Source organism: Ciconia boyciana, chromosome 1 (genome assembly GCF_034638445.1).
Source record: "Ciconia boyciana chromosome 1, ASM3463844v1, whole genome shotgun sequence".
NCBI classification, from domain to species: Eukaryota; Metazoa; Chordata; class Aves; order Ciconiiformes; family Ciconiidae; genus Ciconia; species Ciconia boyciana.
The window spans coordinates 99,831,187-99,856,681 of record NC_132934.1 but is presented as its reverse complement, the minus strand read 5'-3'; the positions used below and the strand labels follow the sequence as shown (position 1 = coordinate 99,856,681).

Here is a 25,495-nt window from a genome sequence, read left to right as displayed (position 1 = left end):
TTAAAAGGCTAGGTTGTTATCACACTGCAGATGTGAATCAGAAATAAAACTAGAAATCCGACTGAGTGAAAACTAACACAATCCGTATTACAATCACATTGCAGATTTGCTGTGGATTAGAATGATCAGTAGTAGCATGGCTGCAGTGTGGGAGTGAACAACGATTAACTCCCACTCAGCCCGAAAACCTCTGCTACCCTCTTCCTCCAGCCCTCTCAGGGATTCACCACCTGATATCCTCCTCGTCACTGCTGTAAGCAAGTGGATAGAGAGGGCAGAGACCGGGAGGACTCAGGACTCCCCCTGCCACGGCCCCGCTCCACACACACCTCCTCCCAGGCCACAGCAGCTGTTTGCCTATGAACACGGCATGAAGCAGCGGTTCCCAAAGGATGCGGATGATAAACTGCACCTCTGAATCATACTTACAAAGGGAAACGATATATATACATGACCACTGGCAAGTGCTTTATCTCATGTCCCTCTATTAAGCATTCTGCAGAGCAGGGCTAAGTCCCCTGGACAGAAGGCTCTTTGAATCGCTGTACCAGGAAAAAACAGCCCACTGAGTTCAGGACAAGATGCAGCCCTTTGGCTTTGAAGTTGTTTCCGTAATTTCTGAGACATTGCTAGGTATCTACTCAGAGCTCTTGGAAATTCAGTGATGTAAAGAAACATCAAGGAAACATTCTTAAAATACTGGCCAGAAGAGAATCTGACCATTTGCACATCGCCTTCCTCTGAAGGGAAGGCACTTGAGAAAATAACAAACCTTTTCTAGACTGCAACTTTAATTAGACAGTGCTCACTGAAACACAGCAGATGTGTCCCCATTTACTGTAGTTCAGATCAGCTTTAAATCTTTCAGTGTAACACAGTCATTATTACAATTTTATTATCATTATTTGCAGACCAGTTCCATGCAAGATCTACCATTTACCCAAATTTCAAAGAGTCACCACATTTCCCCCTCCCCCCCGAACCTTGAATATCTTTTTAGCAGTTAGGCACAGAGCAAACTTGCACAGAGACACTCATCTTCATTTAAAGACATCATTAAATCACACTGCTGTCTGAACTCAAATCAATATCCTTCCCTTTCTCATAAGAGCCTCTTACTTTTTAACTTTTTTTTTTTTTTTAAAGAATACTAACTGCAGCATTTAGGTTTCAATGAAACAATTACATAGGTATATTTTACTTACCACGGTAAATTTTTCCCTCCATTCTTCTCTCTCCTCTTGTTCTCTTTCCTGTTCTGACCCTTTTAAAAAAATGTCTTTAGCCTTCTTTCTTCCACCATCTGCTGTGGTTAGTGTGGGTAGAGAAAAGATATAGAAGCTGATTCCCCTTTTACTGTTAATTTCACTGCCAGTTTATCCCCTCACACAGTATGAGAAACAAGACCATCATTGCTTATTAAATGTCATGCAGAAGTAGCACTTATATGGCTTTCTAATTCTGTCCCCTGTATTAACAAATACATATTCGTATGGCCTTGAGGTGAAAGCTCTGGGCACCCCACCTTCACAGCCAAAGAAGTCAGAGAGGTTATACACTGTATAAAAATGGCAGCTTAATGAATGGTCTATTAATGTATGAAACAGAAGGTTCATTAGCTGTGGTTAACTGAGATTTCTGAACTTTTTCTTCTTCTGCTAATATGTCCTGCTTCCTACCTGACTCCTATTTCTTTTTCAGGATGAACACCAGTTTTAAAGCTGGAACAGTGATCTCATGTTCATGGCTAATACAGAACTTCAAGTCACAATCCCTCAGCCCTGCTTTAATTTTCCATATTATTCTTTTGGGAGGAAAACCTGGAAATTCCTAGAACAGATTTGAAGAGCAGCTTGTTAAAATAACTGCCCATACCTGTCATCTCAGTATTAGGATCACATTAACAAAATAAGAAAAAAAAATCCTGTTAGACCTTCAGATAATTCAAGTTGTTTTGTAATCTAAAGAAGCACATTACAGCAGCTGGAGATGTCCCTGTTAAACTGGAACTACATACTATCGAATAATTTGCTTGTATGTAGTTGTATAATAATAATAATAATGACTACATTATGCCATTCAATATGAAAGCAAAGGAGCAATTCTTACTTACTGTATCCTACAGCCTCCTACTATTAACGTGACATTAAAAAAATGCTACAGACTACATTTATAAATAAAACAATTCTCTACATGCATACCTAAATCTTAGAATTACCTCTACAGAGATTAAGGGACTGTTCAGGTTAGGTCAAATCCTGTATGAGTGACCTCTGTATAAGGTTGCAAAACATCAAAGAACATGTTTAATATCTGACTTTAATATGTTTGCCAAACTTTATGTCTTTTCTTACTTCAGCTGGGTAACAGATGACCATTTCAACATATTTTACTGCTTTATAATAATCACCTTAGAGATCTTCTCTTTTTTTCTAAGAGAATGAAAGACTTTTTTTGTTCCTTAAACAACAATTTTGTGCCACATTCTCATTATATAGAGGGGAGAACAGAAAAAGATGCATTCCTAGAGGTAACTACACTGTTGGTGGAAGGTTTTTGGTCACTTGTTTATTGGCATTTCTTCAAGCTAAGAGATGGGTACTTCTGAGTAAATTCTTCTGTTATTCACGTTCCATTAAAAATCTCTGCCAAATCAATGAGAAGAGTGTCTATGTATTTGTTTACCTAGAACTAATTTTTGTGAAAAATGGTTCCTCCAAATTGGAGGACAAGTGAATTCTTCCTAGGATTTTGAACTCCTGATGACCACCTTACTCCTACACGTAAACTGACCACTACAGCTTAGGCTGAGCACAGTAAATGACTACTTCTATTAGGTTTCATGCTATTCACATGCTCAATTTACTAGAATTTAAGTATGTGTATAAAGGCATTGTGACTTAAGTGAATTCTTAAATACCCTGCTAAAAGTGTACAAACTCGGGTTAGACATCCCCTCGAACAATGCATGTCATTTTGGTTGAAAATTTTGAAGCAATTGTTCTATGAAACTTTGATATGTTTTTACAGGACAAAGAGTGGCCTGGACAGTGTTATGAACAAACTGTATATTTTTAAAGCCCATAACACTTTTCTGTCACTTAATCACCATTATTAATAAAAAAATGTTATTTAAAAATAACTACAAAAGAAGTATCGTGGGATAAGGTATGATTCAAAAAAGCATACAGATTGGAAATACCAATGGCAAGTAAAAATGCATTACTTCAACCATGTTGTTGAAGAGAACTGTCCTGTATCACTTCTGCAGTTATTCAGACTTGGCACAGTGTCAACTTTTACCATATGGCTTTTTCTTCCCTTCTTGAAAGTGAATCTTTCTGTCAAAGAGCAGCTGTTCTAAATTATCACATCAAATTTTAACCTTACAGTAGACAACCACTGAACCCGCAGATTCATGACAGTGAAATAGTTCGCCGCCTCGACCCATGAAGGATTTGTTGTTGTTCAGGTCTATTTCTGCCTTAGCACAAGGGCTACACCAATTGTCAGGGTATCCAATGCAGGCAGATACTCAAAACTGAAGCTACAAACAAATCCTACGCAATGAACTTCTCATCTTCTCTCCCTAAAAAGACTGTGTGAAGTCCAAGTTATTACGTTCCTCTTGTGCTATCAAGAATCAAACCGCAATTTCAAATGCAAAGAAAATGAGACATTACAAACGCAGCCCTTGTTATTCAGTTTGTAATCCAAAGAAACAGTCAATTCTGATACTTCTCCTGCAGTCTAAGTGTTTCAATAAAGTCTGATATCAATTACTGGTTATTTAGATGTCTGCCAACAGCATGTTTTGACAACATCTTGTGCCTCATGCTGAGGAGCGGCAGACATATAGAAGATTCTGATCGTTTTGTACTCATCTTTCAAGATGGTTCTTACTTTAAGAGCATTTTTGTCGAACATTATCAAAACTTACAGCTCTCACTACAATTGCTCTCTATTAAAGTCTAGTACCAGCTGTCAGTTGTAATGCAAACCCCTGTTAGCCTTTATAAGTTCCACTCTGGAACTAATAAGGGATTGTCAAATAGCTCTGTACACAGACACGAGTGGCAGAGAAACTGATGGAAAAAGCGTGTGTTCAATGAATTCACATCGACAATACAATCTTTGTGCAACTCTGAGCTAAGCTGATATTGAAAGTCATCAAAGACAGTACAAGCAAAACATGCTCAGGATGATACTATTAATTTAGTTTTTAATCTTTTGAAAGCCTCCAAAGAAGCAAAGCCATTAAAACTAAAAGGTTAAGGAAATGCCAGCAAGATCCCTTAGGATTCTCTGTAACAGACATCCCATGGATGTCTATTACAGGTATTTGCAGTAAAATCCTGCACAAAAATTCAACAGTAGTGGTCTTGAACATATAAGCGTCAGAGAGCTAAGGTGAAAATTTCTGTTAAAAAGAGGAAGGAAATGTCTCACACATACTTGTTAAGTTGTAGAGAGTCTGGATCAACATCCAGTATATTCCACTACTTCGGGGACGGTTTGTTGGATGTTTTTTGTTCGGGGGTTGGGGGCAAGGGGGTGCTTTTTGTTGCTTGAAAAGCAGATGAGGGGACAAGGAAGAAATTGCCGCAATATGCACAATGTGGCACAGCAAGCACCACCTCTAAACTGGTAAGAGATGTGGATTAAACAAACATACAGTGCAACTGTGTTAAGTTGCACTTTGTGAGTCATTAACACTTCTGCAAATATTTCATTTTCTGAGTGAATCTTTCCATTTCCCAACTAGCTTCAAATACAAAAATTCAAATCTTAATTACCTAATTATGTCATATGTTGACACTGCAGTACTGAACAACTTGGAGAGAAGTATTAGTAAGCTTTTTTAAACAACACTAACACTAGGTTCCTAACCACTGAACATTAAAAAAAAAGAATAGAAATACTTATAATCATGTTTTTGTTTAAATATTTCTATCACAATCTGCAAGAAATTTAGTAAAGATTCTTCTCAAGTAACTACACAGTACTGAAACAACACTTTTCTAACCTGAGAATCTGTATAATGTCATATCGAAAAAATCTCTTTTCTAGTAATTTCGGAATGCTTTTTTTTAATTTTTGCTTGTTTAGGACATGTGACAAATGTGCTCACAAACCATAAGATTCTGCCCAGGAAATCTGGCCTTTAAAACATGCATTTTATAGCTACTGTTTATGACTGACAAATCGTAGAATATTTTCAAAATTTGTAACAGTCAGAAAATGTTACATAAAAAGTTGGCTGTGATCTTTCTGCAGTATTCAGTGCAGCATAATTCTTCCCCTATGAAAAATCATCTGGATATCTCTGACATAACTTTCGTAAGAGTTAAATAAATTCTAAGCAGGAAGGTAAAATCCTTCATTGTGTGCTCTGTTTATGTACTTATAGAATATAAAGTGGATGAAAACAATGAATATTTTACAAATAAAGTGATTCATAATTTATAGCTGCTGTCATTTTAGTTTACTAGCCTGAAAGATTAAGAGTCCCTTTTAAAAAGCATCTCTCTTGCTTCATACTTCATACCGAAGGAAAAAAAATACACATCAAACCTCTGCTTTAAAAAAACGTGAGTCACTAGCTTTTTCAGATTTCATGTAAAAGGAAACTTTCTTAATAGTTCCGTTATGATATATCATATGATCAGTTCCTACATTTTTTTAAATGTAATTGTCCCTGTACAGAGTTAAAACCACACACTTTTGTAGTGTAAGCAACACATCCGAGCCACTCGGCTATTTCCAAGGGAAAATGTTATCGTCTTTGCAGTTGCAGCAAGCTCTTGTGCCTTCCGTCTGTTTTCACTTGCACAAAGTTGAATAGTTCCTCACAGTACCTTTTTCTCTTTACATGTAAAATTATCTTTTATCTACTGATATAAACAAGTAAAAAGTATATTTACTTATGAAGAGACAAAATAGTTATTTAAAGCATAGGAAAAAAAATAAATCTAGAGAAATGTTTTTCATCCTTAGTATTAATGATGTTTTACATATTTTTATATCAAGTAGAGCATTCATTCTACTGGAAGAATTAAGCAATGTATGCGATGGTTCAGATTTAGCAGCCACAGATGGCATTCCTTTCATATCTCCATAAACTCAGAGAGAGAAATATGATTTAGGATATGCCCACTATACAACTTGAAGCACTGAATAATTTAGTGTTAGTGGAAATTTTGTTAAGTCATTTTTGCAATAGCCAGGCACAGTGGGAGAACTTCACCTCTCCCTCCTTTACCCCCTCCTCCCTTTTCTCCCATTCAATCCACCTGATCAATTGCTAAAAATTACATACATAAGGAAGGACTGTTAGATTACATTCTCTTTTTTCTTCTGGCTTTGTTACAGAAAATGTGTCAGTCACTTGTGGTTAAAACTTACAATTTTATTAGATAGTATTACATAGGAAATTTACAATTCAGACTTACTCAATTCTAGCAACTAAAATTTAGAAACTATACCTTGAAATGATAGCATGCAGAAAATGTAATTCTGTGCTTTTCGAGTCATTCTATTCACACCCACCAATTTAATTTTCCATTTGATAACCGGAGCCACAAAGCTTGTTTTTGGTCTAACGGGTCACCTGTTGGAAGCATTCAAAAGAACATTCAAAGCTCACTCATACTCCCACATGGACAAACAATTGCCCACTGCACGTGTGCTAATTAAGTATATCACAATGAAAAATATTGTTCTCCATGTCCAGCTAGTCCTTCTGGCGTGCATGAAATAAACCAACAACAGAACAGACACATTCAGGATGGAAGAGATTTATTAGTCCAAGCCTGCCAGTGCAGGATTTCCTTTATCATCTGGTTACTGCATTTTTAAAAAACATCTCCTGAAACGAGGCTTCCATTATTTCTCCAAGGAGACTTCCAGATTATTACAGAACTAAAGACATTTTTTCTAACATTTATCCTACATTTTCCCATTTATTTTGATACTATTACCCCAAATAACCAACCTTCACATCATGAGATCTATTTCCTCTTTGTAGCGTTCGAAACAAAACTGAGCCTAGCTTTTCCACACACAGATCACTCACTGGGCAGGTGATGTGAATGCTCCTTTTCTTTTATTGATCTTTGGACTGTTCCAAACACTATGCCACTGCATAATCTCCTGATGCACTTGCAACTTAAATAGCGCACGCAAGCCTCATTGCTGTTTTCATAAAAATCACATTGTTTACTTTGAATATGTACAGAGACAGTCAAAAAGGATGAGTAGAGGTATGGAGCAATTAGCCTGTCCTCCAAATAAGAAGGCTAGTAGAGAGGGAGAGCTGGGAAAACAGGTATTAGAAATATTAGACATGAAAGAGATCTAGAAAATTGTTAATACAGAAGCTGAAAAGGGAGCAGGTATTTTCTCACTATACAAGGAAAACCTTATCCAACTGACTTAAAACTGAAGGCTTAAACACAGCAAGAAGATATGTTTTTCACACAAGACAAGTTACGGCATTCATTACCATAAAAACTTACTGAGACTAAAAATATAAATGAGTCAAAAAATAGACAAATTAACAGGTGACAGGTCATTGATTCCTATTATACATAGTTTTTCTTACAAGACGTATCTTAGGTCTTAGAAAGTCAACAGTTGATTGGCAGAAGCTGAAAGGTATACCAGTAAAGCAGCGCTTTATACAGTTTCTTATTCTTTTCCTTAAGAATCTGCCTTTAGCCACTGTCAGAGAAAGAATACTAAGGCAGACAAACCTCTGATCTGATCTACTATGGCTGTTTAATGGGGAACAAATGGAAAAGATGAGTTATCCTTGTTGACTGGGGAATACCATGGAGACTATCAGAAAGCATTAAGTTCAGCATGTAGTTCCAGCCAGTTGTTTTTTTCTAATTAAAACAAATTAAAACACAGTAATTCTAAGAGAGGAGATGCTATAAAGATGTAGTTTGGCCAAAATGGCATGAAGACAACCATGAAATATTACAATAAGATTAAACAGACAGGACCACTATGATGCAAGTGCTAACAAAGATGTAATAACAAACAGTCTACAGCAGATGACGTATACCATATTTAGTTAACTAACATATATATTAGCTAAGGGGAAAAAAAGTACAAAAGAGTGGCTTTTCCAACATGCTCCCCAACACATCTTACCTTACCTTATACAAGCCTACTCCCTCCAAAACACTGAACAGGTGCAAAAGTCTTTGCTAGAGGAGGCATTGAATCTTAAGCTGTTAACCTAAAGTATACCACAAAGACCAGAACTCCTCAAGGCAAGATACACAATTCGCTTTTGAGAAATCATTCCTCCACACACGCACAATAATGAGGACAAGGATGGTCACAGCAAAATTGGTCCTGGTTCTTTAACTGACTGACAGATACCTATCATACGTGTAAAATGCTTACTAGTTGGTAGGACCCAGAACAGAACAATAATCTTTCCAACAAGAACCAATATGCTGAGTAAAGCCAATAGTCCAATCTTGGCTTTTCAGAGCTCACATACAAGTATGTTATAAAAACATGTATGTTTTTATATGTACATGTACACCAATAACAAAAAAAGGCTTGAGCCTTATGTCATCTTTTCCTGGTTATGCAGAGAAAGGAAATGGAAATGGTACAATTTTTGTTATTTGAGGGCATGACTATGCTTTAATGTTTTTCCAAGTACCAAGAAAAGCTGTTCTGAATGAAACTTAAATAGGCTGATTATATACCATTAGGGCCCTTCATTTTAATCATTAGCGGTAATCTCCTGCGAATGCAAAATGACATTGTTTCCGAAAACAGCATTACAGAAACAAACAAACAAAATCAGAAACAGTCTGAATGTAAGATCAAGTAGTGACAGACATTAAGTTGTTGAATGCTTCCAACTACTGTGAAGACAAGAATTTCTATTACTTATTACTCTTTCAAACTTCAGCTGAAACATTTTTTTCCCTAAATTATGACTTCATTCCAGCCCATGCTTGTAAAACCATTTTGGATCATCTTTAGACTCTACAATTCTGTCTCTACTGCCCTTTTGTTGACCAAAAAAAAAAACCCCAAAAACCTTAAACCCCAACAACCTAAAGAAGGAGCAAGAGAAAGAGAGAAGAAAAAGAAAAGAAAAGGTGCAGGAGCAGCCTTGAGCCTGAGGTCAAAACTTAACTTTTTTCAGGAGCTTTCCATCTCCTGCTGAGTTACCGATGCTGACAAATGGGAGGTTTTGAATTACTGACTGCTTTTAGAGTGCCACTTCAATCACACCACACTGAAAATATTTGATAAATATGGATTCCAATAAAAGTTAGTAGAATATTATATGTTAAATCAGAATAAACCAGAAGGACCTGCCACTATTGTTAATGGTTTGGTCATATATCACTCCCTTGATCAACAGTTGGTGAGGAAGTAAAAAAAAAAAGGTTGGGAGGAAAAAAAAAAAAAGAAAGAAAAAGACAGTAGTCCTACAGTCTGATTTTATACCTTCCAAATCATGTATGATATACTCGCACACGGATGTGAACTCACTCCTAATCTCTGCAGAACTCAGGAGCTGCCTTGCCTACCCCAAGCATCTGAGAACCCGTTTTCAATAAAACCATTTATTTTATTTTACTTTATTTAGCTCAACTTTTGCTCAGTTGTGGTCTGACACTTTCTGGAGTGATTGTGTTTTTGTGCTTGTGTAACTGAAATTCTAAACCAACACCTTTCAACCATTTACAAGTACACAGGCTCTATAGTAAGCAAGACTATATACAGTGGTTAAGAGTATCACTAACAATTTAGCACTTTTAAGTATAGCCATAGGAGGCCCTAGATAAAGCATTTCTGAAAAATAAAATATCCTCTCCTCGATTTAGCTCTTAACAGAAGTTTAACTTGTTTTTCTTAATATCAGTATCTAACTACAGAAAAGCATACTCAAAAGACTCAGCTCCCCAATTTATTCATTTTGAGGGCAAAACCAATTTCAAATCTACTTAAAAGCAAAACCAAACAAAACACACTCTTACTCCTTTCCTCCCACACCTCCCTGGTATTTTCTGAGACAAAGGCACCTTAATTAGAGCAACAGTTTTCACAACGACCTGGCTATGGTTTGGTGGGCTCCTAGTAGCTCCCCAGGACTTGCCTGTTTGACATAAAGGTTGCTGTAGGACCAATGAAAAAGGAATAGGTGCTCTCTCAACCAGGTTCAGAATATTTTAAATTTCAGTTCTTATGGATATATGCATATGCACATGTACACACACACACACACACACACACAGAGTAAATATCTCAGCTACTGCTCCTTCCATCCATGGTATTTCCAGATATTACTGCTTAATTTTACTTAATCATTTAAAGGAAGACCCTTTGCCACAGCCAGCACCCTTCAAGGCACTCTGTGAAAAAAGGTTTAAGATTCAATTAGCAAAAAACTTCAAAACATACTTTTGTAAAAAGCAAAATGTAGACCACCATCATTTTGGTTGATATTAAAATTAGGTAAATATAATATGCATTTCTCTAACGTTTAAAAGACCATTTCTGGAGAAACTCAAAATCCCTAGTGTAATCTTGGTCTTGGGAGCATTCACATAACCACAATTTGCAGAAACCAAAAGTTTGGAGAAAATAATTTTGTGTTAAATACCTGAGTATTCATGAAAATGCAATTTTGAAGTTCAAATATTAATTTTTCAAATGTATCTGCATTTAGGAACTATGCTACCTGTTTTTTCTGACCAATCCCAATTAATCAACACAGATCAGTAGCAAATATTATACATCAAGTCACAAAGTTTTAAAAAAATCACACAAAAAAATCAAGTATTTTGACACAAACAATGCATTCGAGAAAACTATAATCTACTGGAAGGAAGTCCAAGAGTGGTAAGAGAGACTAGATTTGCTACATACTGTATTAACTAATAATCAATTGTTGACCCTTATTAAATATTTTTAGCGAATTACATTATTTACACAGATTAAATAATCCCCATTTTCATGGTGATTTTATGAACTAATTTATTTCTCTCAAGAGTTTGGAGAAAATTAACATGACCCAATACACAGAGTAGGGACATAAAGTGAAGCCGCTGTTAATAATTGAACTATGAACATGGAGCGCATTGTTACCTTGGCACGCAAAGCCTCTTTCTTCATAGCCAGCATTACACAAGCACTTCCCTATGGGCACTAGCCATTCTCCTTCTGTACTGCAATACATCTTGGGTGGCTCTTCCTCCTTGGAATGATTGACACAAGAACCCCGCACCTCCACCAGTGACTGGGAGTCCATGGGTACCGTATCTGGAAACATGGCGAGGTTCTTGACAGTGAAAGGGCACTTTTTGAAGTACACTCGCACCGAGACTAAGGCAACACACGCACCTACATCTTGAAAAGCCAGGTAAAAGCCTTTCCTGCTGACAGGCCCCACCTCACGGACTTCCGTATTCAGCTTAAGAATTCGGTCCCCAAGATCCATTTGGGTGAAGCTCTCATCAGCCGCAATGGTGTCGATCTTTGTAAACTGATGCTCTCTGAACTTTACCAAATGGTCATCATCGGACTCCATATAATACAGATTGAAGGTCTCTTTGCAAGTGCCCAGAACTAGAGGGATACTATTACAGTCCCTCAAGGTAAACTTGAGCTCCACATATATCTTCTGAGCTGAATTGCGTGGAATCCAGTTTGTTCGCAGCCAATTGTTTTGACTATGATCCATAACATTGCAGACTTGGTAAGTTCTGATTGGAGTATAATGCTCATCAACACCACTAATCTCTTCCCACTGGAAAAAAAAAGAAAAGACAAAAAAAAGAAAAAGGGAAATATTTTAAGATTAATGATTATTACCAATAAAAATCACATTTAGAGACAAAAGCTGTGAAAAAGCAAAAATCACTTTGCTTAGATATCACTATAAAATAGACAACAAATTCTGGTTGAACTTGCACTTACTTTTTTCCTATTAAAACATATAAACATCTTAAATGAACACAGAATTCACCATTAAGAAGTCAGTTTTTACCACATCATTTCAAGGTGACATGAAAGAGATACTACAGCTGTTTTGCATTATTAAAACCCTGTGATTTCTTAAACTATATGCAGCGCTGTCCTTTCAATCATGATCCCCATAAGTCTTTACTACAACCGCACTCACCTCAAACAGAAGAGGTTCACTAGAACACCACCACATTTTCACTGTTGGAATCACGCTATATTTCAAAGATTAAACAAGATTTAAAATCTTACCAAACAAAAGCCAATGGCTCCCACTGAAATTTCATATAGTCACAATAAAATGTTACAGTTTTAAGTTTATTCAAAGCATGAAAATTGATTTTGCTTGGGATATATGTCCTCTGGACAAACAGCCAAGCTTAGCCCGGTTTCCAGAGTTACTAAAAATTACTGCCAACTCTGCTAATTCTTCTGTGGACTACACAGACTGTGACGCTAAAACGGTTTTTGAAGAATACCTAGTCATCACTTGTTTTTACATCAGTCATCAGCCGACAAATTTACTTGACCCAGACAGGGAAGGAATGGGTTTCCTAGTTGTGAATTACTCATGTGCCAGTCCTACATGATTTCTGAAGTCACACTTACTGGAGAGGAATATCTACCAATCACAGGAAAAAAAGAAATCCTACAGGGGTACTTAAAGTAAATATTTACTGTTAGTCATTTACCATACACAACTAAGTGACTTAAGATGCACCTTTCTTCGCTTTCTCCCTGAATGGATGACTGGGACCAATTTTTTTGCTTTGTTTTTTAAGGTCATCATTCTTCAGCTTTTATCCACACAAAAACTGTAGTTGTTCTATATTCCGAGTCTTTAAATGCAAAATGAAGAGCCTTACCACTAAAGCGCAGGAATTAAAACTCTTATTACAGTGAACAATACCTGCTACAGAACCACAACACCGTTGAAGTTGAAAGAAACCCTTCCAGATCTCCTAGCCCAAGCCCCTGCTCACGCAGGGTCAGCCAGAGCAGGGTGCTCAGGATCCTGTCCAGTCAGGCTTTTGAATATCTCCAAGGATGGAGACTCCTCCACAGCCTCTCTGGGCAGCCTGTGCCAATGTTGGATTGTACTCAGAGTAAAAAGGTTGGTTCTTATGTTTAAATGGAATTTCCTGTACTTCCATCTGTATCCATGGCCTCTTGGCCTTTCACTGGGCACCAGAGAGAAGAGTCTGGCTCCCTATTCTCTATACTCTGCCATCAGGCATTTATACACACCGGTAAGATACTCCTGAGCCTTATGATCTTCTGTTCTATGCTTCAAACTGAATTACACAAACAAAAGAGGTAAACTCCTATCGTGATAATGAAGCGCATACTAACAGAGCATACGGTAGCACAGCAGCTACAGAAGTCCTTGCTTTGCTGTCACCCACATACACAGCCTCTGCAAAACACAGAAATGCTGCCCCACACAACCAGATGCAGTGCAGCTGGGGAGCAGTCAAGGTTAAAACAGAGCTGCTGCATGGTACAAAAACTGGAGATGCGAAGTAGACAGAATTAAGTATGTTGTAAGAAATCACCACCACTCTTGGGGGAAGACGACAAAGAACAACTTCTACCAGGAAAACATGTTCCCTCAAAAATCAAGTCACATCAGTGCTACATTTAAGATCTCACTCTAAAGATTATTCATTTTACATAAGCACCTTTTGCTGAAGGATCTTAGTGTACTGCAGAGCAAACATTGGGAGACGAAAGTACTATTCCTGCTATACCAACAAAGAAACTGAGGTGCAGAATGTTAACTGTCTTTACAGTTTCCTAGTTTTACAAGACATGCATCACACACACACAAAGAAAGAAAGAAAAGAAAAAAAAAGTGGCCACATCAGAGTAACATCTGAGAGTTCTCAGTCCCAACACACTGACTTAAGCAAGTTTTGCTATGACGAAGAGCTGATCTGCACAATGAAATTGTCCACGCACCACTGAAGATGTGATTTTAAATCATGTTATTAAACCAGTAGATAAAACCAGTATAAATACTCTTCCTTCAACTGAAACAAAGTTTATTTTAGTTCGCTTTACAGATCTGACTCTACACAAGTTTTATCTCTTCCCAACTAGTTCAACAGAGTTAAAAACACAGTCTTGGATGTGTATACAGCAGTTGAAACGCTGTAGCAAGCCGCAATATGCTACACTGCCAAAGAGAGCTAGCAGCACAGAAACTTTCTGAGTCAAAGTTACTACACTAGAGCTCATGGCCACTTGAGGGCTGGGCACCACATGGCAACCCATCATACAAGGATGAGCTCTGGCCTGCGTAAGAAACAGCTGGACCCTGGCTCCCAGCCTCTGCCAAGTTCCCAAAACTGAGTGGAGGACCCTCCTCTAACAGATGTCCTTGTACAAGTACAGCCCCTGAGCCAATAATATAATCCTGTTGCAAAAAGCCATTCAGATGCCATTATTGCCTCCTATGAAGCTGGATGTACCTATTTAACTACAGGTCTCACCTGGACAAATAAAAATTCAGTTACAATGACTGGATGAAACTAGATAAGATTATATAATGAAACATAATTTTTTTGACATTTAAAGCAGCTCACCCCAATTCATAAATGATCTTATTATCTCTTCCATATAATTTCTAATCAGTTCAACATATTTTACATGTCCAGTGGGAGATAGAAACAAAACCAGGAACTTGCAGAATTTAAAACCTCTCCACACCAGATGTTATTTTTCTGGACAAGTCCCACCGCAAATTTTTTTTCAGAAGTTTCTTATCCAACATGCTCACACAGCCAGTTGAATGTAGATGTACGAATTGCACAACAAAGGTAGCACCCACTACTATGTTCTTCACCCAGAAGTTGCAATGTGCAATTATCACTTCATTAATCTGTAATGAAGACCGAATTGCTCAGAAACAATTGTAGCTTGCCATGTCAGTCCACTTACATAAACAACAAAATGTCAAGTCTACCATTTAATACTGAAGCATTGCTGAATGGAAGCACCGGTCTCGCACTGGATGCTAACTTGACCAAAATACTTTCACTGTTACAAAACTAGGGAGATTGCAGCTATCACCTTAGAAAGAGTTACGGTGAAATAAGTCACTGAAACTACAGGAAGAGTGTCCAAATCAGAACATGTACTAGATTCAAGTAGATTCATGACTTCAGTAATTATTATGATCAAACTAAAAAAAAAGCAGTTTTTGCTTGTTTGATCAAACAGGCATTGCTCAAACATTGCAACTTTTCCCAGTAAGTTATCATATTGCCATCCTCAAGTGATCTTTATTCTAAACAGATTATCAAGAAAATTTCCCTTCCGTGACTCAGGAGTTTTTTATATTAAGTGAAGTTTCTCACTTATATTTGTAATTGTTTTAATTTTTGTTTCTGTACTTGTAATTCATGTATTGAACTCGCTCTGTAAAGTTACAATAGTTACAAAATTAATTTCTTAAAAAAAAAAAAAAAAGATATATTCTTATTCCAGGGACAGAATCAAAGAGAGAAAAACATAAAACAAAAGGCATGTTGCTTAATAAAATACTGAATGTTTTCTTATTTAATCACTGTTGTCAATTGCTCCTGTGTTGATTTCAGGGGTTCAACTGAAGGTCAGCAGTCTTTCACTGTAAATCCTTATATATTACATTCATGGGGCATGCTACAATATAGGTCTTTTGAGGCATCATTTATAAAGGACTTCTCAGCCCAAACCTGTTCTGAACACACATAAATCAAAAAGTTCCATATTGTTTTATTGCTGCAAGATGCTAAACTCATGCCCACTTCAGGTCAAGGGAAGACCACGCATGTCCTCTTTAGTGCTGTTTTAGCATCTCTTATCCTTTTCCCAATGTAGCTCTTGTAGAGCCACCTCCCTCTTACGGTGCACTTGAGCTCTGTTGCTTTTAGAAGGAAGTATCAGATAGTACCCAAACAAGACTATGCCTCTCACAGCGTTTCTTTTCAGCACTAAAAATCTATTATCATTACATAGAGGACAAAAATCAATAAGGAAACAAACCTTTAGTAGTTGAGAATGTATACTTTAGTTTTATAGAGAGGTACTGTCACGAAAACGTGCTGGCTGTTAAGAGGCTAAGTGGCAATAGGAAGCAAAGCTCCTATGCGGCGTTGTCACATAGCCCCAGTATTACAATATAATACAATCCAGTATTCAGTGCAATTTTACTTTGTGCAGGCATCATTCTGACCTATATGCCCAAACAGCTAGCTGAAATAACAGAACTACTAGGTAGAAGTTAAAAAGTAAAGGAAGAATTAGAAACAAAAGTATCTAAAGTATTTTAAACACATAAGGAAAATTCTGATTTGCTGGGGGGGTGGGAAGGAAGAAATCAGCTAAAAGAAAAGTCCAGAGTTACTATTTAGTAATTAAAGTGAGTCTTGTATCTTAGGGCACAGGAAGAAAAGACAGCATTCAGACTGTGCAGGAACCTGGACAGCTGGGGCTAGGACAGCTCACCAGGCAGAGAGCTATAATAAATAATAGGAGACTGAAAAGTCATGAAGAGGAATTCAGCCAAAATGGAGGTGAGACAATGAAATGCAAAGAGAATAACACAACAGAGATATGAGACACACTGAAAGAAAACTTCAGATGTGTCTGAAGGCAGATATTTACTTTATATAGGGAAACTAGATGGCAGAAAAGCACACTCTTCTTTTCACCTTATGCATTGAGTCCAGCCTGCTGCAGTCTCAGCTTCCACTCCTCCCACCCTCAGCTTCCCAGAACTATTCCCATCTCATGGAAAACTAGCATGGGGTGAGGGGCTAATTTCTATCGAATCAACTCTCCTAAACAGTACATCATGCAACCACTAGTATTTCTGCAGGAACAAGAATGTAATGCAAGGGGCAAGAAAGCATCCAGCAAGAAAGTATGGCCACCCAAACTTAGTTACCATGGAAACCCACCTGGAACTCAAAAAAAAATAAATCTATTTCTGAGGATACTGCATTTTCCCACACAATATTTCATCTTGTTAAGGCTTTGCTAAGAGAAAATAAGAGCAGTTTATGTGTTTGTCCTCCAGATAGATGGAAAAGAAAAACCAGAAGGTATCAGAGGAATAAGCAGAAAGATGAAGGAGAAGCTGTCACAAGGAGACAGACAGGCTACACAGCAACAACAGCAGAGAATTTGGGCCCAGGCACTTTCCCAGGAGTTAGGAAAGACCTAGAGAAGGTTACCTGAGCCAGGAAGGAAGGAACTGGCACTACATAATACTGAGGAGGAAGGGCGTTGGTGGGAGTTAGGCTGAGAACTTAAAGAAAATCTGTTGAGATGCTGGCGGAATGACTGTATGAAAGATCTGTACTTATACTGTGTAAATCAACACTGGTGGGACCCAAACCTAACTCTCACCTCAGTTACATGCAATTACTTGGGTAACTCTGGTCCATGGGGCATTACACTTCAAAGGTGTCCCAAATGGCATTTCTTTCCTTCAGTACCGTGCAGCTACAGAACAAATTGATATTTATCACTCCTGGCTATGCTTAGACCGGAAATTAGAGGCTGGTTTCTAAATACTGGAAGAATGAAGCAGCAGGACCATCTTCCAAGCAGTCCAATAGGGATGATAAATCCAAATTTTTTTTACGAAAGAGATTTATAAAATTGTGTCAGGGATTTTATGACAGCATGATCGGGGAGCTGGAAATCTGAGGCTGTGATATGAGGCTTTGGGTGCTGGATTTGTTCTTATTGTGAAGAGGGAAGGAGCAGAAGTGCGACCACCATTTCGGAATTCACATTATTACACAGTACTTATATCATGTTACTCTAATGCCTTCAGGCACCTTCAATACTTTTGAAACATATCCAGGAGAAGTGCCATAGCACCATTCCCTACCCAGCATGTAATCTGGTTTTTGAAAAGTGTTCTTTTCTTTGCTTTTCATTTTTGAAACCTTCTTTGGATACTGTTAATGGTAGGAAACAAGAGAGTGCTTTCAGTGGTATAGAAAAATCTCTCAGATCCCCAGTGAGAGGGTCTAACTCACATGGTCTGGTCATATTGACTGACAAAGTTGGGACAGAAAGGATTTTCTTTTCCAGAACAGATCTAGCAGAATGTGCTGGACTTCTGGCTTTGGTTTTTATCTTCCATTTTCTTTACAAAAGTGAACGGAGGCCATTTCCTAGGATGCCATGAGCAGTCTCGCTAAAAAGTTCCCTCTCAGTGTGGGAATCTAGGACATGAATGATCTCCTCAATTCTTTCATCCTTCCTGTGGCATACTTCAGTTTTTGTGGCTTTTTATCCTTCATATAAAAAATCTTAAGTTTGCATTAAGAAATTGAAGGCTATTTTGTGATTTACAATACAACACATATGCAACTGCATGATTCCAATACAGTAAATTTTAACTTTCAGTGTCACTTTACTATAAAATCCCTAAACTATAAACTATAACATTCCCACTAAAAATGGAGTTTGATAATTTTTCAAGGCCCCTGTGGAACCCAGGCAGCTAACTCCGCAAGACTCCATTGGCAATCTCAGGCCATAGTCTAACAATATTTATTTACAAATTTATTTTCCATCAAGAAATTTGGTATGATGATGTACTTGGTGTGACTTGGTATGAGCACCATTTCAGGTAACGTCCAACTGTCCTTTAACATAAATTAATAATTCTAATAGTGGCTAGATGGGACGTAACCTAAACTACACAACCACTGTGCATGCTAGAACACAGACTGGGAATACAGTGCTGAGAAATCAGACGGAAGATAATAACTGAGTGAAATGACTTTGAAACCTCATGAAAACATCTTCATGTGCTAGGATGTTCCACCCTTGCTGAGCAGAGCTGTCAAATCATTGCTTATTTCTAAACTAATTTAAAGAAATGATTTTTTTTTTGGTCAGTGTAATTGCTTTTCACTATCTGTGAGGTGTTCACATAAGCCTCTACAGAACCACGACTGAAATTCTACCTGAAAAACACTTTTTGCTCTAATACTGAAAACTGACCCTGCTCTTCTCTACTGGCTCTTAGTATTCAGTACAGTTTTTCAGCCAGCAAAAAAGAATCACCTTTATTATGCCTTGCTGAGCAATGACACAAAAGTACGCATTCCCGTCCATGCACGCTTTCTGCCTTCTGCTATTTATTCAAGCAATTCCCTTCCCAAACAAAAAGATCATTATGATAGGAATCTCACATTTCAGATAGTCAGTGCATGCAACTTTTCAACATTTCACTGACAGAATACCAACTGGCTAATAATCTTTTCTTTTTTTTTTCCCTCCCTTGGTTGCCAGGCAATCACAATAAAAACAGGTAAACAAACAAGCCGTGCCATGAGCAATGGAATTAATGAAGCCCAGTTTCCTACAAATCAGTGTCTCATGCTTGGTCTCCAACATAGACTCTGATGTCTAAAAAGGTGAGTGCAAGGAAGTCTCTTCCTCATGGAATGAAGAAGCATTAATGCCATCTCTGTCTCCCTCCCTCTTCCTCCCTCTCCTCCTACTGCTTATTTTCATAAATATTGTAGGGAGTTAAGCCTTTGGAGACCTCTGCTCCTCTGTGAAACTGTTAAAATTCACCTCTGAATTCAAAAACTATGAAGTGGGATCTTCCTTTCCCCTGTATATGCACACACTCAAGTGCATACATGTCTGTGTAGTTTCCATTTTCTCCAGAGATTATGCTAAAAAGAATATAATGTCTTCACATACAAGCCAAGCATAGTATTTAAAACTAAGATTAGTGTAGACACTATGCATTTCTATTAAGGTTTTAATTGAAAAAAAAAAAATCTACATTTGCAAGCAGAAAATCAAAATGGCCAAAATGTTCTGTTATGAGCTTAAAGTTAGGCATATGAGGGTTTCATAGAGCACTTAGAAAATGCTGAAATATTCCCAAGCTGCATAATACAAGTCCAATTCCTAGAAGTACTGAGATCACTGATCAGCAGGTATTTGAGATATTACTCTATATTATACTAATACCATTTAGAATTAGTATTTTCCTCAGTGAGTAATTTTATATGAAATTAATAATTTTTTAACAAAAGGAAAAAAGTTACAGCTGGCAGTTCAGTAGAAGTCCTGAGTACAAGCTTAAAGTAGACATTCTTGGTGAAAAGTTATTTCCAATGGAAACAAGAGATTGACATAAAGAAGTATTTGACATATTTTTTTCCAGTTTTTCCAGGATTATATTTCTTTGTGGCAGAAATGTATAAACATTAAGTTCATTTTCTTATTTTGGAAAATGGAAGTGCTACCAACAAACATTCTTAACCAAAGAAATTCTGTTCCAATGACATCCTTGTCAAGTTGATATTACATCAAATTGTTCTGTATATTTGTTGCTGTAATCGTTACGCATCCTTCAGTGTTACACGATGCTCTCTGCTATTTATCTTAAGTGTGGGAAATTAATCCTCACTGATATAAATCTTTCATTTGCTTTTTGGTGTATCTCTGACACTTGCCTAAGAATCCTCAATCCTGCTCTCATGGGGCATTTGCCATTAACTTTAATAAGAGCATGAGCATAGGCTGAGTTGAAATGTTGAAAAAACCCCCCATATTTCCCAAGAAAGATGCCTTGTGATAAGCAAGACATTCAGAAAGGAATAAAAACTGAAGAAATAATATGGGGGGTGGGGGGACGGGACACGGACACCACAACAAAAAAGACAAATCATCACCATCACAGACATTTGTATCTTTATAAAGGAACTCAAAAGATCTACAAGTCATTTTCTGACAACTTTGTATTTGTAACCTTAATTAACTGAAAAGATAATTCATGTTAAGTATGAAACATCTGACACACCTTATACCATGGCAACATAGCAGGCCAAGATTGAATATTTCAGACATGGGAATATTCACAACATTTGTATTGGGTTGTTTTGGGTTTGTTTGTTTTGTTTTGTTTTGTTTGGGGTTTTTTTGGTTTTTTTTAAAGAACTTTGCCTGACAGAGTTTGACCTAAAAATATTTCATATTTCAGGGAATTATATTATAATTAAACATATATGTATTTCAGTCTAAAACTTTCTTTCTCTGTTGCATACTGTCCAATATTTCAAACATTTGCATCATGCTGAAGCACACATTTGGGAAACAGGTTGCAGGATTTAAGACAAAATGAATAACTTTGACACCTCCTTTGTTTTAGATCTTCTGTTGACTTTTTTTACTGTAATGTTAAATATGTCCAAATTTGGATCAGTAAGAGAATCAAGCTTTGACATATGTTGAACATGATTCTAATGTATCCTACTCAACTTCATAGCCAATACACAGAGAAAAAGGACTTTTTCAGTTACTTGAAAGTAAAAATTTATTCAAGGAGAGATTTCTATAAACAACAGCCAAAATTCTGAGGAGGAGTGAGGAAATCAAACAGCCAACAAAAATTAGCACACATTTTAGGACAGCTTGAGACTAGGAGTAAAACAATTCAAATCTAAATGAGAAGTGGAACCTTCCCATATACTATATAAAAGTTTAACAAAATAGTAACAGGATGCAAGAGCTCTGAAAGCTTGTTATTAACAAAAACCCTGTAATGACCATATCAGAAGAATGCATACCAGACCAGCTCATCAATATGAAAACACTTTCCTCATAGCATGACCAAAGGTGCTGATGCAACGCCCATAAATACCAATCAGCTGAGATCAGCAGACAGAAAATGATCCATTTTGGGAGTTTAATAAATTTAGGAAGTACCATGGTAATTTTCTTCTATATTTGGCTTTCAAAAGTCAATGAAATCACCTGCTGGTACTGGGTCTGCCCCAGTTTTTATTTTTAGTGTTTTCTAAGTTGCAGATGAAAGAAGAGGAAGTTGCAAGAGTTTTCTGACTAATTTACACACACAGTGAAATTATCACAACAACCATTGCATAAACCCTTCTAAGACACAGACTTTGGTACACTTTATCCTAATGCTGTTTTACTAGTCTATGATTTTACGTCAACCAGTCATAACTGTTAAATGAAAAAGCTCCACTGCGATGGAAAACAGAATCATAGAATAGAATCATAGAATAGTTTGGGTTGGAAGGGACCTTTAAAGGTCATCTAGTCCAACTCCCCTGCAATGAGCAGGGACATCTTCAACCAGATCTAATAAGCATATAAGAGAGAATTTAAGGTTGAAAGGAGGATATATTGGTATAAAATTACACACAACAATATTCAGTCTAAGATCCGTCTAGTATCACCACTGTGTTCTTCTGCCTCTCTGCTCAGTTATCCACTGAAGTCTTCACAGGAAGGTGGAAAGGGGCGAGAACCTCCTCCCTCTACCTGTTACAGCTGCATCATCCTCTGCTACCTACAGCACAATCTATGTTGCCACAGTGATCTGAGTATCTTTCAAAGTAAATAAACCTAATTTCACCACGGCATAACGAATATGTACATAACTTAACATAAATCTTGACCCTCTTCCTCTCTCAACTGGGAAACAGAGACACCAAACATGTTGGATGCACTAATGTATCTTAGTTTTTAAAGAACCCTCATCTAGGAAGTAAAATAACATAATAAATAGCGTTTAAAAAAAAAAGTGCAACTATGTTATAGGTACTCAGCACACATAAACACACAATATTTGAGAAAGTAGAGTACACACCCTATCGTGGGAATACTAGACTAATAATTAAACTAAACTGCAGAAAGATACGTGAAGCCATCTTTTTTTCCCCACCTCTAATTGCTGGACAGCTGAGTACCTCATCATCAAACTTGTAAGGACAGCTGATTCTCACCCTTTCCAAGCAAAATCCTCTAAATCACAGTGAGGTAAAAAGGTCACTACAATGCGGAAAACATCTGACTGTCTAACTTTCTAACAGACATCTGAATCCAGCATTGAAATGCCCATTCAGAGCTTGGACAAGCGAAACACATACAGCTTTATTTTTCTCTAGGCTGCATGTCTCCTTGAGAAACAGGTTTCAATCTTATTTATCTCACAGGTTAAGCAGATTTTCTGGGAAGTTCTCAACACAACAGTCCCCATGGTTGAAATCTGTACTGAACTATCAATCACATACAAGTACCTTTCATCCATGAGCACTGTACAAACTAGGTAAGATTCAGCCTTTAAGCATAGCTGTTTCAGAGATGGAAATAAGCAGCTGTTTAGTACAATGGGTACTTCAGCAAGCAGAATTTTATCCAAGATGGAACTCACCCAAGGCTGTGGGCATGGTAATCTGGTGAAAAATTGTCTTCAGCAATTACAATTAGAGATGATTTCACACTTCATATTAGATGTAACACTTTCAGCTATATGGCTTATAACAGTAAGCTCCTGTTAATATTTAACAACAATACGAACAAAAAGCATTGGGTCCTCCAGCATTATCCTCTGCTTCACCTAAAGCACTACGTCTGGATGTAGCCAGACAAGTACTGATGGCAAACCTTTAGAAAGAAGTGATCGTGGCATAGCCATTCAAGGATGGAAACAAGCCAGTTCTTCTCCAAACTATTTGCTGGTTAGGTATGTCTGAAGATACCCCTTGTCCACATTTATGCCTCAGTTTTCTAATACACAGAATAGGAACAAATTAATAGTGGGGAGATCTATTTGTTACTATTTCAGTTATTACTTGGACTCTAACAAAGAGTCGATCATGCCTTCATAAAAAAAAACCCAAACCATTAGCAAATGGTTTCAGAAGCAGCAGCAAGCAGGAATTTTTAAGCATGAAGCCATTACTTAAGTAGGAAAACACCACCACAATAGAGAAAGTGAAAAACATTTGTGGCACAGGAACACTTAAAAAATCACATTTGAAAAGCTTCTGCAGTTTGGTGCTTTGTATTTGCCAGCAAAACACATAAACACAAAAGTATTTACATCAAAATGCACAAAACAGGTGCATAATATAGCATTTCCTTGGTACGGTCAGTCTTTCAAAACAATGTATTTTTACACAATGGCATTTCCTACAGAAATCCCAAACCACCCCATGTTCTCCTATTGTCATTAACACAACACTGAATGTACAGTGAAATTCAGTAGTGTGCTGAATGTAACTGTAAAAAGCACCAGCTGGCTGTATTAGAAATGGCATTCTTCCAGGTCTCAAATGTCTTATTTATATACAGTGGAATCCTGCCAGCTGTTTAATATTTAGGGCTAATAAATATAATTGGCAGTACTACTGCACAAGGACAAGTAACACAAATACACATAAAACTATTTCCCAACAGAAAAACTGATTTGTTCTCAGATGATTAAACCAAAGATGGATGCAGAGTTCTGAGCAAATTTTACATAGCTGTCTTTTTTCTTTAATCTAAACAGTATTTGCTTGTTTTCTAAGCACAAAACTGAACAGAAAAAAATAGCAGGCATCGCTATGCCAGCTGCTCTGAGACCAACGTAGCCTTCAACCAGTGTTTTCCACAGACCATGAGTAAAGAGAAATTGGCAAGGACAGCGTGCTGAGGCAGAGAGACAGGACACAGTACAGGTTTCTGGGCTGGGGGGCAGTTCATCATTCATTCCACAGAAAGTGCTGGATCACTCCAGAAAACAGTCAGACAGTACCAGCCAGTCCAGAAGTGATACTTATTCCCAGGAGCAATTCCTCTGTGCAAGTGCAGGACAACTTTACCTCTCACAAGCAGGTTAACTCCATGTTGAGTGGAAGCTGAGTACAATGCACCTGAGAACACAAACATAACAGAGTTGCCCTATGGACGTGCTCCAAGATTTGTGTCCCTATTTCCAGCTTTCTGACAGACTTCTTGTCGGCAAGGCCACTACATCGTTGACAAAGTAACGCTGCAGCAGATTACTGCTCAATGTAGTAGTCTTCCCTCCAACTCAAGAGCGTCGGCAAATCCAAAGAGTTGGGTCCCATTACAAGCAGCTTTACAGATTTTGAGAAAAGCTTCAGTATCTGTGGCCTCCAACATGATAACCGCCTTGAAGATCACAGCACTGGATGTAAACCTGCACAGCAGACAGCGAAAGGCAAGTACTGTGACTCTTTCCCTTCTGTAAGACCTTGATTCCCCCGAAACCTTCTTCAACTCCCTGGCACAACCTAGATGGAGAACTAATCTAGAAATGGTGAAGTTTAATTTGCGTGAGTGAAGCGTAGTTAATGCTTCATAACTTCATATGAGAGAACAATTTAGTCTGAAAACTCACATGACTTCCATGACAGATGGAGCCCACAATCAATTCCATAAAAGGCTACTCAGTGTAACTACCATCATTTAGAGGCATTTGGGTTGTTTTGTTTTGTTTTTACATGCCAATGCTCTTTTTGGATATTCCTCAGCTAAGCAGAGTTCCACACTCACACATCTCCATGCTCCCATCTTCAGCATCATTTCTTAATAACAACTTGAAGAGTCGTTCTTTTCATTCATCAGTTCACACTTTCATTTAAAACTGCATTATTAAGTATAGTTACTTAAATTGTGTTCAGAGTCATGACTA

At 37.5% G+C, this 25,495-nt stretch overlaps 1 protein-coding gene across 5 annotated transcripts in view; it reads right to left on the bottom strand.

Annotated features, from left to right (window-relative positions):
* EPHA3 (EPH receptor A3) overlaps window positions 1-25,495 on the bottom strand; it is a 236,117-nt gene that overhangs the window by 146,772 nt on the left and 63,850 nt on the right. For all 5 annotated transcript variants that reach the window (XM_072885112.1, XM_072885073.1, XM_072885101.1 and 2 more), the window contains one exon: window positions 11,134-11,794. In XM_072885112.1, coding sequence (XP_072741213.1) covers window positions 11,134-11,728 — 595 coding nt within the window. In that variant the 5' untranslated portion in view covers window positions 11,729-11,794. The remainder of the gene's footprint in view (window positions 1-11,133; window positions 11,795-25,495) is intronic.